The sequence below is a fragment of the Rattus norvegicus genome, chromosome X (assembly GCF_021556685.1).
Source record: "Rattus norvegicus strain SHRSP/BbbUtx chromosome X, alternate assembly SHRSP_T2T, whole genome shotgun sequence".
Taxonomy (NCBI): Eukaryota; Metazoa; Chordata; class Mammalia; order Rodentia; family Muridae; genus Rattus; species Rattus norvegicus.
The window spans coordinates 35,339,227-35,355,867 of NC_141554.1; the positions used below are offsets into that span (position 1 = coordinate 35,339,227).

Here is a 16,641-nt window from a genome sequence, read left to right on the forward strand (position 1 = left end):
TGTGAATGACTAAAAGAACACACTTGCCAAATGATGGGATTTGTTCAAAACTTGAAATCCTATGATTTGCCTGTGTGGAAAAAAACTCTAGCCGAGCATGAAACTTCCATTGAAATGAGATTGCCCTGTGATTTCGGGCTTGCATCTGTGGTTCTGCTTTGACTTCTCAATTCTCAATTCCTGGAGTTCAGAGTGCACACCGTTTGTCCCAAGCCTGAAACACACACAATTGGAGGTGCTCCTGAACACCCTGTAGTGAATTGAAGCTGAGGGATTGGGGGGGGGGGTGGAGGAGTTAAGGGTGAGAGAAGAGCGTGGAGGCCTCGTGGGTCGTCCTGGAGGCGGGTCCCAGCCAGATGTGCTCAGCCGCCACGCCCTCGCTGGTGCACCCGAGCGATTCACCCAGCAGAGTACCTCGCCAGGGCGCCCCCAGCCACTCACAGCTCCAAACGTTCCCCAGCTCTCCAACCCCGCTGTCCCCTCTGCGCCCGCTGCCACAGAGCCTGCCAGCTGCGCGCAAAACCAAGGTCCTGACCAGCGAAGCAGAGACGAGGCGGTGGCTCCTCTGTGTCCCACGTCCTGAGGGGCTCAGGACAAGAAAGGAGCCCACCCCCAGCCAGTATGCAGCCGCCCTGGGGCCTGGCGCTCCCTCTGCTGCTCCCCTGGGTGGCAGGTGGAGTAGGGACCAGGTGAGTGTTTGCACTGACCCTGGTTTCCGGAGCCTGAACTCTCCTTTTGAAGTCCTTTGTCGTTGACCCGCATATGTAAGGGGTACCTAGGTGCGGGGGTTGAGGTATCTGTGCGCCTTGGGATGCATTTCACCAGGACACCGGACCCGAGTGCCCACCGGCTTTCTTCCCTGAGTCCCCTCGGAAAGGCTTGGTCTCCGGTGGTCGGTGAACCCGTTCCCCATTCGGAGGAGTTTGTCTGGCGGATGTGGGGAGGGGGGAGCTGGGCGCACCAACCGTGGGTGTATTTGGGATTTGGTGCTCTGCAGCCAACTGCTGTGGAGGCAGATGTGTGAGTACCTAGCATGGTGTGAGCTTAGTGTCTTCCCCTGTCCCTGAAGGACGCCCACTGATTACCAGTCATTGGCTTTGCTAGGGAGGGAATGAAGAAAAACAGGAGGATACAGAGCTCCGCATTTTCGAATTTCTTGTTGAGCACTGAAGCAACTCCTTGCTGGGCTCCTGTTCAAGCTGCCTTTGGATTCGGGGTGATGAACTGGAAAATTAGTGTTGGTAAAAAGATAGCTGAACCCATTCTTGTTTCTGCCCCTTCTTTCTATTCATGAGCTTTGCTGAGCCCTGAAACATTTCCCTGTGAGAGCTACGAAGCCACATAGTAAAAGGACATAGGCATAATGTGTCTTGTCAGTCAGTTAACCCACCAGAAGTCCCTAGTCCCTGTGTATTCAAGGTATTATCATCGTTGCTATTCCTGTATTGAATGGGTGAAAAATTAAGCCGAGTAACTTGCCCACAGAGACAAAGCCAGTTCAGTGAGAGAGCAGGAACAACCCTAGCCAGTGTGGTTCAGCATCCTCCACACTGCAGTAGGGCAACCTTTTCGGAAAGACTCCCTAGAAAACACACACGCGCGCGCGCACACACGCGCACACACATGCATGCACACACGCACACACGCTCTAGTGTGTGCCTTGCGTCTTCCTTGCATGTCTGCACAGGGTCTCTGCTGCAGAACTAAGGACCTTTGGGATGAGTTAATCATTTGTTGGCGTGGAAGGCTCTTCCGTGTTCTGTGGGACGTATAACAGCATCTCTGGCTGCTACAAGATGCCAGTATCAACATGGACACTGCCACCTACCCAAGTTGGGACAGCTTATGAAAAGAAAAATCTCCAGATATTTCTCAAACTTACCTGAGGAATAGGCTCCTTCTCAACTGAGTGAGGTTTTTCAGTGTTGACTCTAGGGAGAGGAGGAAGGGGCAGAGGAGAAATCCTTGGTTTGGCTCCAGCTCCTTAGAGGTGACTTTGTTTAACATACAGGAAAAAGACTTTCATCAGGGTCTGCCACAGTATTAAGGGATTTTGAAGTTCAAACAGAACAACCCTCAAACCAGGTTCTTAGAATGTATGGCTGCAAGTTTCAATTTCCTTTCCATGATAAAAATGTAAGCAGACGCAATTTGCTAAAATCGCATTTCCGCTCCAATCGCATTTCCCTTGAACACTGGAGAGAGTCACGTTTTTGTTAGAAAGCCCACTTAAGAAAGACCAAGTGTTATGTGGAGATGAGATTAACAGTTCTTTAGCAGCAGGCAAATGGACCTCCCGAAGATCCATTTTCAAAGTGCCACCAAATTCAATTAAAAGCTGAAGAGACCCCCCTTTAAAGCCCCCCAAAATTTAACCTGAAGAACCTGTGTGAAGATTTCTGCAGCACTGAGCTTTTCAAGATGTGAGGTGCGATTGCTTTACAGTGTCAGGCTCGTTGGCTGCTGTGGTGATGATCTGCACCACATGCTTGGAAATGCCAAGTGGTCCGCACTTTGGGAACTTCTGCGGGTCCGTGTTTAATTAGCTCCAGACTCCACCTTCACGGGGCTCCTTTACAGAAAAAGGAAGGCACACATTGAAAAAGGTGTGCCTACAGGCTAGTCATTTCGTAATGTTTCATAGGTGTGTGTGTGTGTGTGTGTGTGTGTGTGTGTGTGTGTGTGTGTGTGTGTGTGTGAATAAAACCTATAGTTGGTACACACAGATTTTTCTAAGAAAAAGCAAAGAAAAAAAAGGGCTAGGTGGTGGTGGTGCAGACCTTTAATCCCAGCACTTGGGAGACAGAGACTGGTGGGATCTCTGTGGCTTTGAGCCCAACCTGGTCAGGACTCTTACACAGAGAAAACTTGTCTCAAAAAAACCAACCAAACAAACAATAAACAAAAGAAGAGGAGGAGAAAGGGGGAGGTGGATGAGAGAGATGGGGGGAAGAGCACAAAGAGGGAGGTGAGGATTTAGGTAGGTCAGTCAGGGTAGTGCCTGCTAAGCCTGCATAAAGTTCTGGGTTCGATCCCCAGCATGGAATAAACCAGGCGTGATAGTGCATGACTACAATCCCAGTGCTGGAGCAGAGGGTAGATGCAGGAAAATCAAGCCTCAGTAGTCATTCTCAGCTATACAATGAGTTTTTGAGAACCTATCTCAAAAAAATAGTAAGAAAGTACCCATTCTTTTTCATTGGAACACTGTTATTATGATTGTGTGACCTGAAAAACTATATGCCTCTCAAATGATGCTTAACCTATAGGTGACAGTGACCACTGGCCTAATAAATAATTCATTGTCTGTTTATTAACCTTCTTCCGTGCATGAGAATTTGGCTTGCCTTGCACATTTTTATGCCCTTTGGGTATTGGAACTCTTTAGGTGCCCTGGACTCATCGTGCCCATAACAGCAGATGTGATGATGACTGTGGGCCTGAAATGTAGCCAGTCCAAGGTGAGAAGTGGTATAAATGAAAACGAGTTCTTGGAATCTGGTGGCTTAGTATGAAGGAAAAATAATAGAAACTAGCTTGCTAATAAATTTTAATTGACTACATGCTGAGATGATAACCCAGAGCACTGGATAAAATCTGCTACTGAAATTAGTTTCACTCATTTATTTCTTATTTTAAAAACTACCAGAAAATCAGACATACCCCCATTTGGCTATCATATTTCCAGTAGGCAATACTGGTCAAGAAGATTTGCTTAGAACTCTACTTCCAACACCCCAGTCCTGACACACAGATCTTGTCCTTTGGACATGGAAGAGAAAAATATTATTAACTTTGCTATTCTTGGAAGTAAATTTGAAGCAAATTTCTACTTGGAATATATTTCCGTTACACATCTTTTCTCTATTTAGTTCAAGTAAAAAAGTAATGCATGAGAGATGAAGGGACATCTGGGTTCACACCAAGGGGGCTGCTTCCTGCTAACCACAGGCTACATGAAGAGTTGAAACTACTCCACAAACTTCAGTATTTCAAACAGCCTAGATGTATTGTTTTACAGTTCTGGACGTCAGAGGTCCACAAGGCGTCTTATGGGGCTGCAATTGAGGTACTAGTAGTGCTTTTGGAACCTTTGGAGGCTTCGAAGTAGAATCTGCCCATGGTCTTTGAGCTTGTAGAGGTTACCAGCCAGTCTTGGCTGGTGGAAATAACTCCCATCTCTTCCCCCCATATCACTTTGCCTTCGCTCTTCTGTCTGTCCCCCCATTATGAAAAACTCTTGCGATTATAGGAAGCCCATGTGGATTATCCAGAAAAATCTCAAAATGCTTTATAAAGTGCCCTGCATCATGATCTGGGGACTTGTAGAGGACAGGTGTTTCATCCCTCTACTATTATCACCCTCATCTCTCAAAAATCGATCTCAGTGCAGAGAGATTATGAGATGTCCCTTGGATACGCTGGAAGGAAAAGTATAATAGAAAAGTATACAACAGGAAGGGGAAGGACAGTGACAAAAATATGTGACCATTATTACTTTATCCTGTGTAGGAACAAGTGTACATGGGCCTCAAAGCTGTACTTCCAAAGGCAAGTGAGCAATGGTTATACTCGAGTCAAACAAACGAGAGACTTGGAGTAGAAGATTCCTGTACTTTCATTATCCCATGTCCAAAGGAAAAACTGGCTCCTGCCAACAGAAAAAAGTTCTTTCATGTCAAGAAATGAAGCTAGAGACCACCGAGATAGCTCAGTGGGTAAAGGCACTTGCTGTGCAAGCCTGGAGACCTGAGTTCAATCCCCAAAGCCCATATAAATCTGTCAGACAAGAAAGAATTCCAGAGCTGTCTGATCTCCACACCTATACCACGGTACACACGCCCTGCCCCACCCATCAGACATACATACATGCAATAAAAATACATTTAAAATTCAGAAAAAGAGCTCACGGTATGCCAGTTTGTCCCTGGGCTGGTGAGACAGGAAAGCCCTCAAGATCATGTTCCTCTGATACCAAGTTCTAATACATAAACCCTTCTGGAGACAGCAGAAGCAGTGCAGACAGGTGTTCTAAGGTGATGTGGGTTTTATGGTAAACTGAATTTAAAAGGATCTGTAATTCACTTGTTCAGAATATCACAGTAAACATGTGGTAGCTTCCTAAATACATGGTGTCTCGCACGAATACTTAAATCTTTCTGTCTACCATATGCAGGACTTTTTCCCAAAAGATCACTAGTATTCTTTAGTTCTGTCAGATAACTTATCAAATCCCAGTGTACTAGTTTCAATAACTAAAATATTTTAGGGCTGGGGACGTGACTTTAGGGCTGGTGTGATGGTAAAGTGCTTACTGAACAAACATTAGGACCCAAGTTCCCTCCTCAGCCTCCATATAGAAGCTGGATACAGTTATGCATGTTTGCTCTCCCAGCTCTGGAAAAGCGGAGACAGAAGGATCTGTGGGACTTGCTATCCAGTCAGCCTTTCAGAATCAGTGAGTTCCGGATTTAGTGAGAGAGACTGTCTCTTTTAAAATTGTTATCAGTGGCGTGTGATTCAAGACTACATCCACCATTGATGTCTGGCCTCCACACATGTAAAACATGTGTACACATATATGCCACACAGAGAGAGTAACTTTTTAAATGCCTAGATTTTAATTATGAAGACAAATTCTAGAAGGAGTTAAAATTAATTCAGTCCAATTCAACAGCATTAACTGAACACTGGCATGCTCAAACATTCTCCGGAATGCCAGAGATACATATCTATCTACTGCCCCCACTAAAGCGCTTAGTAGAGCCAGAAAAAAAGTTTTTCTTTGTCAGCTGAGGAAACCAAAGAAATCTGAAAAGTAAAAAATAAGTAAATAAAAATTTAAAACATTTTTTAAAAGTCCATGGAATGGAAAAGAGATCAAAAGGCAAAAATTTTACATGTGCCTAAACAATAAATAGATGGTTTCAGGGGTTGGGGATTTGGCTCAGTGGTAGAGCACTTGCCTAGGAAGCACAAAGTCCTGGGTTCGATCCCCAGCCCTGGAAAAAAGGAAAAAAAAAAGAATCCATAGATGGTTTCAGAGGAACAGATATGGACATACCATACCACTTATTCATATTGTATATATGCAACACAAGACTTGGATGTGTATATATACATAAGTGTAAGAACAATTAATGAAAAGAGAAGGCATAAATTTGAAAGAGAGCAAATAGAGGAAAGAAGAGGAAAGGAGAAATGATGTAATTAGATCATAAACTCAAAAATTAAAAGGAATTAAAAAATAAATTCAGGGGTTGAGGATATAGCTTAATTGGCAGAGTGCTTACCTAGAATGCACAAAACCCTGGGTTGGAGCCCCAGCACATGAACTGGGTGTGGCATTGCAAGCCTGTACTCCTAGCACTCAGAAGATGAAGGCAGGATGATCAGAAGTTCACGGTCATCCTCGGTTGCATAGCAAGTTCAAAGCCAGCCTGCGAGACATGAGACCCTGTGTTTGAGAGGAGGAAGATGGAGGCAAGGGAGGGAGGAAGAAGAGGAGAGGAGAGGAGAGGACTAATAGAATGTAGGTGAGAGAAAATTGAAAGGGTCAAGGAAACCTGAAGACAGGGCATGACATTTGAAGTGTCCTTATGAAACAATGTGAGTCCGTCAGCTATAAAACGTGCTTCATTGATAGATGCTTTGCATAGGATTAAGGCAATAAATGGGTAGACATGTATCTCTAAAAAAGATAATGTAGAAGACAGCCCCAGGTACAGAGGGCAGACTGGTCATCAAGAACCCGAAGTACTTGCCCAGAAGCAAAAAAGAGGCTGGGATGCTAAGCTACAGAGATCAGACTTCATTCCAAGAGTTAACAGAGAGTAAAGCAGGCCATCACAGGCTCGGCCATCTTTAAATCCAGCCTGGTCATGACTAATTCATGTACAAGACCATGACAAAGTTGCTCAGGGTTGTATTATGGTAAGGAGCCATAGTTCAAATATTTTTCTTTTCCTAATTTATGCAACTACAGTGTACTCATATCCTTGGTATCTTGGGTTTGATGAATGCATGATTAGAACTCAATATACCAAAAGGAGCCAACTTCTGTGCAAATACTATCAACTTGCTCTTTAGTGTTCATTTTTGCTTGGTTGCCGGCCATATTTCCTTGCTATCTGTTCCTGAACTACAGAATGCTTCAAAACTTCTTATCAAAGCACTGTTTCTTGTCTCTCACAATTTCTGGAGATGGGGAAATCTAAGCAGCTTAGTTGCCTGGGGATTGGGGCTGTTGTGTTTTTATGGACTTTATTTTAAGAGAGCAATTTTCGGTTCACCATAGAAAAGCAGGCTTGTCACAAGTTTGTAGTCAAGTTTTAGCCAATGCCACTGTCATCTGCAAGCCTGTCACTGGCTAGAGAATCTGCTTCCAAGAGGCAAACTATCAAAGTTGTCAGCAGGAAGTCTCATATCTTTTTCTTATGAACATTCCTCCATTAAGATGGCTTGATTATCTGCACAGTGTGTCAGCTGACCCACACACCCCAGAGTTTCTGATACAATGGAAGGAAAGAAAGAAGCCATGGTGCCTTTGGATCCCTCACCTAGGGAGTTAGTGTCTATCCCTTCCACAGCACACTTCTCATTAGAAGCCAGCCATGGCAGCCTGGAAAGGCAAACTTCGTCTTTTTTGGCACTGAGGAGTATTAAAGACTTCAGACACTGTTAATAACCTCCTCCCAGCACATTCTGATCGGTCTTTCCCATCGGCCTTCTTTGCCAGCCTCCCTCCTATGAGAAGCAAAGTTCTGGATCTCCTGATCTATACTGTCCCTAGATGATTGTTCCATTTCTGGTGGTTTCAATTTATGTGTACCTGACTTCGAAGTGTGAACAAGGCCAGCAAGATAGTTCAAAGGTAACTGGCGCCAAGACTGACCACCAGAGTCCAATCTCCAAGACCTCCATGGTGGGCTCTTGCTCTTAAACCTCTATGTATCTGGGGAGTAGGATGGTTTGGGTTAACCTGGACTTTTACTCTGTCTGTTAAGGGTGGGTGGGAACTCAGGACGAGGGAGATGGCTGAGTGGGTAAACTGCTTGCCTTGCTGAAGGCATGAACACCTGTGATTAATCTCCAGAAGCCACATTTTAAAAGGTGGACTTACTGGTGCATCCTTGTAATCCAGCACAGGGAAGACAGACTCCAGGGCCTCACCAGCCAGCCCGTTAGTAATTGGAAAACTCCAGGCCAATGGGATACCCTGTCTCAAACAAATAAAGTAGAGAGATTCTAAAGAATGACACCTAAGATTTCCCTCTAGCCTCCACATGCACATACGCACATGTTCACTTGTGAATGTACACACATAAACACAAAAATGGTGAGAACATGAAATTAATTTAACTAATTAAATACAATAAATGACCTTGCTATACGAGATGAATAATTTTGTTTTAAAAAAAACTTACTAAAAAAAATACACTTGTGTGGACTAGGTAGATGACCCAGCAGTTAAGAACATGTACTGCTGTTACAGAAAACCCCAGTTCGAATCCTAGAACCCACATTGTATAGGTCACAACTGCCTGTAACTCCAGCTCCAGGGGATCCAATACCCTCTTCTGGCTTCTGCAGATACTACATTTATGCGTACATGTACATACAAACACATACACATCATTAACAATAAAATATATCTCAAACAAAATAATTGTTTGCCCTCTCCATGCCTCTTCAGAAAAACTTTTATTGATAGGACAATATTTAAATGTATTTAAACAACAACGAAAGAAATTTCGCTTCACAATTTGTCTTGGAAGGGTTTTGTGAAGTTTTCTGATCATGAGCAAGCATACTAAAGATTCTGGCACCTTCTATTTTTGTAGAAAATAAGGAATCCTGTGCAGAAATACTATACTACTTACACAAGCCTTGGAATGTTTCTAAATTGACTTCAGCTGTGGAGACAGCGATTTTCTGATTAATTTGATCAACGTAGACAGCAAGCTGTATAATGTATTAAAGGAATTCTGGGCAATTCAACATTTAGCTCAAAGCTCTCTCTGCTTGGGGTCTGTTATCCACCAAGACTTGGCATTCCACTGCCTCAAGACTGGATTCCCTGGGTCCCCTGGGTCTCCCATCTGCTAAACACTGTTTAGGAAAAGAGAGAAATAGAGAGGTACAGAAAGGGAGAAGGAGAGGGGTGGAGGGACAGAGGTTAGGGGGACAGCATGCCCATCCAGGTGTCCCATGGTAGAAACATCTGAAGTCACAGATAGTTGGGCATTTTAATTGCACAGAAGCAGCAATTTTCTGGGTAACATGTTTTATGTACAAGTACAAGGGACTGAATTCAGATCTCATGGGAGCAAGAGTTCAGACACCTGGCACCCACATACAAACAGCTGGTCATAGTGGCACACACCAACCCCAGTGTCGTGAACAAGGTGGGAAAAATAGGTGGATCCCTGGGGATCACTGGCCAGGCAGTTTGACCAAATTGGGGAACACTGGGTTCAGTAAAAGACCCTGTCTCAAAAACTAAGACAGAAAAACAAGTGAGGAAGACATCTCAGTGTCAAACTCTCCCTTCAACAGGTACCTGCACACAAAAGCACACACACACACACACACACACACACACACACACAGAGAGAGAGAGAGAGAGAGAGAGAGAGAGAGAGAGAGAGAGAGAGAGAGATTTGGTTTTCAAATAGGAGAATTATTGAATCAGTGATGGATATGTTGGTTGGAGTGGTCATGGATTTAAAGCAAAGGGCAAGGAAGAGAGGATGCTGGGAAAATAGTTCAAGTCCCCCAGTAACATTAACTCGGAATATCACTGGACACCAGGAAGAAGTAAGTTAAATTTTTTTCTTCTGAGCACTCTGTATTTCATTTTCCTAAGCTATGCACTGCACTGTCATCAAGTATGCCTTGTTCATTTGTCCTGGATTCCTTCTTCCCCAGACCATATTGTTTCCACTTAAATATAAAGAGTTAAATAATGAATTTTCTTTTTTTCTGTACTTTTAAATAGCTTCACGTGCACATTTTCAAAACTGGCAACACAAAACTGGATTCTTGGTGTAATAAATCAATTTCCTCTGGCATCTCTAAATCAGCAAGTTAATTATTAGCAATTCTATCTACTAATGTTTTTCACTCTTAAGTGATTTTCTTCCCATTTTCATGGCCAAATGTAGACTCTAATGATTACACCAGTAAAATCCTGCTTGCAGCTGGCCCTTTGAAGCATAGTCTCCAAACTCAGTGACTGCCTGGACCTCACACTTACTAATTACAAGGCATGTTGCTTGTTTATTGACTCGAGTTCCTCAGATGGTTTTTCCTAGAGTCCTCATTCAAGACATCAGGTCTCCTTTAGGACACGAGCAGAGGACATATTGCTATTCATGGGGCAGCCACAGGCCAAAGTGTTGTGCTTTGATTTGTGTTATCATCTGAATATCAGGGTCTACTATGTAGTTCTCAATCCTGAATTAATTCCTAAACTGTCATTTGCAAAATTTGCATTTAGATGTATGTAATGTGCATGCATGTGTGTATACACGGTTGCATGTGGCAGGGGTGGGGCACATGGCTGGGTATGAGTGTGGGTTCATCTATTAAAGCAGGGTTTCTTACTGAACTTCCAAACTAGAGCCTGCCAAGTTTAACTAGTCTGGCTAGTGAGCTTGTCCTGGAAATGCCCTCTCTTTGTCTTAAGTGCTAGGATTCCAGGAAGTCATCATACCTGGCTTAAGCGCTACTTAATTTCTAGTTAAGCTCTAGGGATCCAAACTTCTGATTCTTAAATATCTACTGAGCCATATCCCCACCCCCTTGTCTTTTTTTTTTAATAAATGAAGGTAAAGCTAGATTCTTTTTAAGATTTTTTATGTTTTTGTCTGAATGTATGTGTGCATGTATGTATGCAGTTAACTGTACCTGCAGTTAATCAGAAAAGGGCATGAGATCCTCTGGAACCGCAATTACAGTTGGTGTGCTAGGCCATGTGGTGCCTGAGAACTGAACCTGGCTCCTCTGCAAAAGTAGCAAGTAATCTTAACCACTGAGTCATCTCTCCGGCTCTAAATTTCTTTTGTCTGTCTTTAAGACAATGTCTCCTTGCCTAGTCCAAGCCATCCTGGAACTCACTATATAGCCCAAGCTGTCTTCAAACTCATGCTTGTCCTGCTTTAGCTTCCAAAGGTTTTACTGTGCCTAAATCTATGGTTACAATCTTCCAACAGAGCTGGACTACTAAGCTGTGTTTGTGATGGAGAAGGTATCTTTTGTAGTGGGAAAGGAATCTTGATTTGTTCACATGACTTTGATGGCCCAAGTGTTACCCATTAGCACTTTGAAGCATCTCATGAGTGAGATTAATCATCAAAATAATGATATAGGACAAATTAATATACCTCAGATTTCTTGGGGTTCCCGCTGTACCTGAAGTCAGACATGTGAAAGCAATAAAGTTTAAGAAACTGTATTTTGTTTTTTGCTTTTGTTTTTGTTTTTCTTTTTAACTCTGGAGAGCTTTAAAAATGTGCAAACAGCATGCGAATTCCATCTTCTGGTAACTTTTTCTACTCATTAACCCCAGGCAGTATTATTTATAATCCAAACTAATTGACTTTGACATACAGATTGAAGATAGGCTTGGCCACTTGCACCAGAGACCCTGTACTGGTTTCTAATTAGGTGTTTAAAATATAAGATCCTTAAACAAAGTTCTATCTGCTTTTGTTTTACTTCATATCTAACCATTGCAGAAATGGCTGGGGATGACTGAAATGTAATAAGAGACAGAAAGGGAGCAGATCTGGAGGGGAGAGGAAGGGAGGGGAGAGGAAGGGAGGGGAGAGGAAGGGAGGGGAGAGGAAGGGAGGGGAGAGGAAGGGAGGGGAAGGAGGAGAAGCAGGGAGGAGTAGAGGGAGGGAAAACTATAATCAGGATATATTGTATGAGAAAAGATTCTATTTTCCAAAAAAGGAAAAGATGAGGGTGGGGAGAATTACCAAAAATTCAATTAGGCCAATTGAATTTAGCTTAATTTAGCCTAATCGTTTTGATTTATTGAACCAAGGCTCTATCAACATACAAAACCTAGAGATGTTCAAAGAATTATCTGCACACGTGGGAAGACTCTATTCATAGCTGTAGTGATTATCGGTCCAGGTTTTGCCTTAGTTGAGGCCTGCAGGAGGAAGCAGGTTTGGTCAAGGGTAGGTAGTCAGCTGCCTGAAGTTCTACTTCTCTGAATGGTTTGGACGCAACTAGCTGCGGGAATAAATGCAATGTGGGTAAAAGTTTGTTTTTCCACTGGTGGTACAGTTGTCTGTGTAAAACTTCAGGGACATGAACAGTTTTCTGTTTGTGACAGAGTTGGAGAAATGTGAGGAGAGAAAGCCTGGCTGGTGGGGAAATGCGAAAAGAGGTTTGCCTGGAATTTTGAATTGCTACACAAAAAAGTTGTTGGTGGCTACAGTTATTTACTCTTTCTTTCTTCTTTGGCTGTAGTCACAAGCTTCTATTCAGTTCTGATCCTTGGTTGACTTACAACAAATAGAATTCTTCTGCAGTCTTCCCATCCAGTTGTTGACTCCTGTCTTCTAAGTTCCAAAGTTTCTTTGGAAACAGGATGACCTGGGAGGTGTAACTTACCGGAGGAAGTGTACCACTGTGTGTCTGTGTGTGTGTGTGTGTGTGTGTGTGTGTGTGTGTGTGTGTGTGTGTGTGTGTGTTGGGGATGTGATCATTCACATTCCTGATCCATTGGGGTTATGGACTCACACATTACAACTGTAAGCCCAACTAAGCTTCCTTTCCTTACAGAGAAAAACAATCAAAGTTCTTTTTTAGGACTTGGGATGTAGTTCAGTAGTGGAGCAATAGCTTAGCACGCTCTAACTAGACATTTGTTCAATACCAAGCAATGAAAACATCCCTTTCTCAAAACATTTTAATGGTATTCTAGACTATAGTACATCTGCTTGTCATAGACTATGAACTAAAATGCAAAGGAAGGCTGTTTCTCATCTCTGCCTCATCCACATACCCAAGTAAGATCTTGGAACACAGAAAAAGCTCAAGAAATATTTTATTTTAAAGTAATCGTACTTAAAGTCAGTTTTGTCTTGTGGGGGATATTTGGCAAATGATGCTTTTGTTTTTAGGACAATGTCTTGCTACATAACCCTAGCCAGCTTGGAACTTGCTCTATATACCTATTGGCCTAAAACAATGATCCTCCTGTCTCTCACTCCAGAGTGCTAGGATTATAATTGTGCACTACCACATTCAGCAAACCTGAAAAGTTTTTTGATTATCACAAATTGAAGGATACATGCTATTGACAAACATGGGTGCTACTAAACATCTTAGATGCCCAAGATAACCCCCATTTACAAAAAGCAAAGAATCATACAGCCTAAAATATCAGTCATATAGGGGCTGAGAAACCTGTTCCAAGTAGTTGAATTAATAGTTTATGAAAGGATAGTGGAGAGATGGCTTAGCAGTTAAGAGCATTGGCTGCTCTTCCAGAGGACCCAGGTTCAGTTCCCAGCACCCACATGGCACAACTGTCCACAACTCCAGTTCTGGGAGATTTAACACCCTCACATACCTAGATATACATGCAGGCAAAACACCAATGCACATAAAATAGAAAATAACTTCTTTAAAACTGAAAAGTTTTCTCTTCCAGAAGTTTATATTTTCCTCTCATTCTATGTTCTTGGTGAATAAAATGTCCTAAACTCCACTCGTTTATCTGAGAAATTGTAGGAAAGGCAGATCATGAAAGAAACAAACAAGGTTTTTTAACTGTCTGGCTTGGACTAAGATACTAGCATATATTCATTCCTGTACCTGACAAAAATGTCTATGTCTTATCTATTAAAGAACTCAGGAAATCATCTAAGGCTATATTTCATGAGCATTAGGAATCAAATGCAGTCCTCCATAAAACCTGTCTTTTCTTTTGGTCTGGTAGCAGTTCTGTTTAACCCCAAAATATCAAGCAGGTAAACAGGCAGGGAGCTCTCCACTTGGAAGGCAGGGGCTCACTCTTCAGATCAGCAAGCTCCAACCCACAGACCAAGGTGGCCCCATTTTTTATACAACATATGAGCCAAAGCCAGTTTTAACATTTCAAATGCTTGATGACGGAATAAAAGAGTAATATCTTCAAGGGTGTGGGCGTGGTCCCATTGAAAGAGTGCTCACTTGACACCCAGGAAGTCCAGAGTTTGACCCTCAGCAACACATAAATCAGAAGTAGTAAGAAGAAAAAAAAGCAGGAAATTGAGAGGTCCCAGGCCATCCTGGGTGACCTGACAAGTTCAAGGGCAGCCTGGGATATATGAGACACTTTGCTGACTGAGCTGGCTTCCCAGATCCAGAAATAAAGTGCTATTGGAAGAATCACACCCATCTGTTTTCTATTCCCTACGGCTGCTTTCGCACATAGACAAAAACCTATGGCCTGCCTGCAAAGCCCGAAATATTTCCACCTTAGTCCCTTTGAGAACATGATTGTTGATCTAGTCAAGAGTTTAGCAAATTGTGTCTGTGTTTTGAAACACAGCAAGTTTAAATCCCCGACACCTGGCTCTGCTTGGGGACGTAGGCTTGGGGATGTACCTTCACTTGCATTGGAGTTTCCTCCTCTGTAACCTGAGATGACTTGGCAGAATAGTCTCCCACTCATAACTGGCCAGAGTGTATGGTGATTCTAGGCTTTCCAGTGACTCCCAGATGGCCATGAAATAAAAGTGCAGAACTCTTGTTGGAGCCAAAACCACTTAGCCAATGGGTCACAGACACAAAGCCAAAACTGGAAAGCCACTTTACCTACTCAGGACAGATTGGAGAAGTGGTGCTTGACCAGTCTCAAAAATACTCTTTTTTTGTCATTCTTCACTATCTAACTTTAGGTAAAAAGGAAATGGACAAAACTAGAGCAAATTTGGCAAAGGATGAAAGGCAGAGGCTGCCAACCCCCAACTTCAGGAGTTTGGGTTTGGGTTTGGTTTTTATTTGTTTTGTTCTGTCTCTTTTTTTTTTTTTTTTTTTTGGTTTGTTGTTGTGGTTGTAGTGCTATGGAATCTAGAACTTTCCTCGGGTCTGTGGAAATCACTCAGATACTTAACATCTTTCCTGTTGCTCCCATGCAAAGGAAAGTCTCCATGACCTTCTCTGTCTTCTCAATACTAATCCACAGTTCTTTATCCACAGCCCACGGGATTATTGGTTGCCAGCACTGGCACACCAGCCTGGGGTCTGTCACTACGGAACTAAGACGGCCTGCTGCTATGGCTGGAAAAGGAACAGCAAAGGAGTATGTGAAGGTAATTTTGTAAAAGTTTAGACCACCCTGCTGTTGGATCAGGATGGCTAGTTGTCAATCTATGATACCATTGTCAATGGATTTTCTCGACTGAGGACATGGATAACAACCAATATTCCACAGAGTTTTGGTCCTGGTGCAGTGTCCAGAGTGGTTGACACTGTCACATTAGATGGGAGTTATTTTCAGAGACTTTCTTGTTCATTCTTATTTCTGTTACTATTTGAAGAAGTATAACTGGAGTTGATCTGGTTTGAGTTTGATTTAATCTGTAGAAACCGAGGTGAACAAAACCAGGCCAAATAACTCCTGCTAATTATAGTTTTATCTGATGTCTACTGAAATACACATTTTAATTATTAGTCATAGTCTCTGTCTACAAAGTAGAATAGGTATCTTTATACCTCATAGATGTGCCACTTCCACTTTGAAATTCCTTAAGAGTAGTTTCTAATGGCAAGAAATACATACATGTAATTGAAAGGTGTTTTTCATTATTTTCTGCAGATTACAGACGAAGAAAACAGTTTTCCTTGGACACTTTCTCAGATTCTGTGTTAGGGGCTTACTGGGAGACCTCTTACAATTTCCAGAGGATTTGGGGGAGCTAAGATGTATTGTATTAATCCCTATGTGGTTTTCCAGTGACCCATATTCATGATAGAGAGCCATGAAACCTGGATTTCTCCAAGGCAGCTGGTGATTTTGTCCTGAATAGAGTTCATTACCTTGGAGTAGAAATCTGCTCTTACTGTCCCCAGCAGGTATCAAAGGCCTAATCCTGATCCTAAGTTCCTTGTCTGTTAAGCAGAGTAATGACATGCCCAAATGTTCCAGAAATTCATTAACATGCTATTTTAGAAGTTATTACCTCTTCATAGGCCTATCCCTGACCTAACCCTGCCCGTTCTAGCCAACCCCCAAATAGCTAGATTAATAGCTGCTTGTGTGGTGGAAGTCATTATTTTTCAGTAAGGTAGACATTGGTAATTTTCCCATGCCCCAGTTAGTATCCCCATAACTACCTACATCTAGGCAAACACCTTAGTTAAACTCACTGGGTCTGTCTTAGTCACTGTTCTATTCCTGTGAAGAGACACCATGACCCTGGCAACTCTTATTAAAAAGAAAGCATTTAATTGGGGCCGGCTTACGGTTTAAAAGGTTTAGTCCATTATCATCACAGTAGAGATCATGGCAACAAGCTCCACAGACAGATATAGTGCTGGAGAAGTAATTGAGAGATCTGCATCCAGGTCCGCAGGCAGTGGGAAGAGAGAGACACTGGACCAAGTTCGGGGTTTTGAAATCTCACAGCC

At 42.7% G+C, this 16,641-nt stretch overlaps 1 protein-coding gene across 5 annotated transcripts in view; it reads left to right on the top strand.

Annotated features, from left to right (window-relative positions):
* The first annotated feature begins 407 nt into the window (after positions 1-407).
* The window catches only part of Egfl6 (EGF-like-domain, multiple 6), a 57,912-nt gene continuing 41,678 nt past the window's right edge, over positions 408-16,641 (top strand). For 4 of the 5 annotated variants that reach the window (XM_087600174.1, XM_087600176.1, XM_087600175.1 and 1 more), the window contains exons 1-2: positions 408-689; positions 15,211-15,323. In XM_087600174.1, the coding sequence (XP_087456300.1) occupies positions 622-689; positions 15,211-15,323 (181 nt within the window). In that variant the 5' untranslated portion in view covers positions 408-621. The remainder of the gene's footprint in view (positions 690-15,210; positions 15,324-16,641) is intronic. The other variant, NM_001108254.1, reaches the window with a different exon arrangement.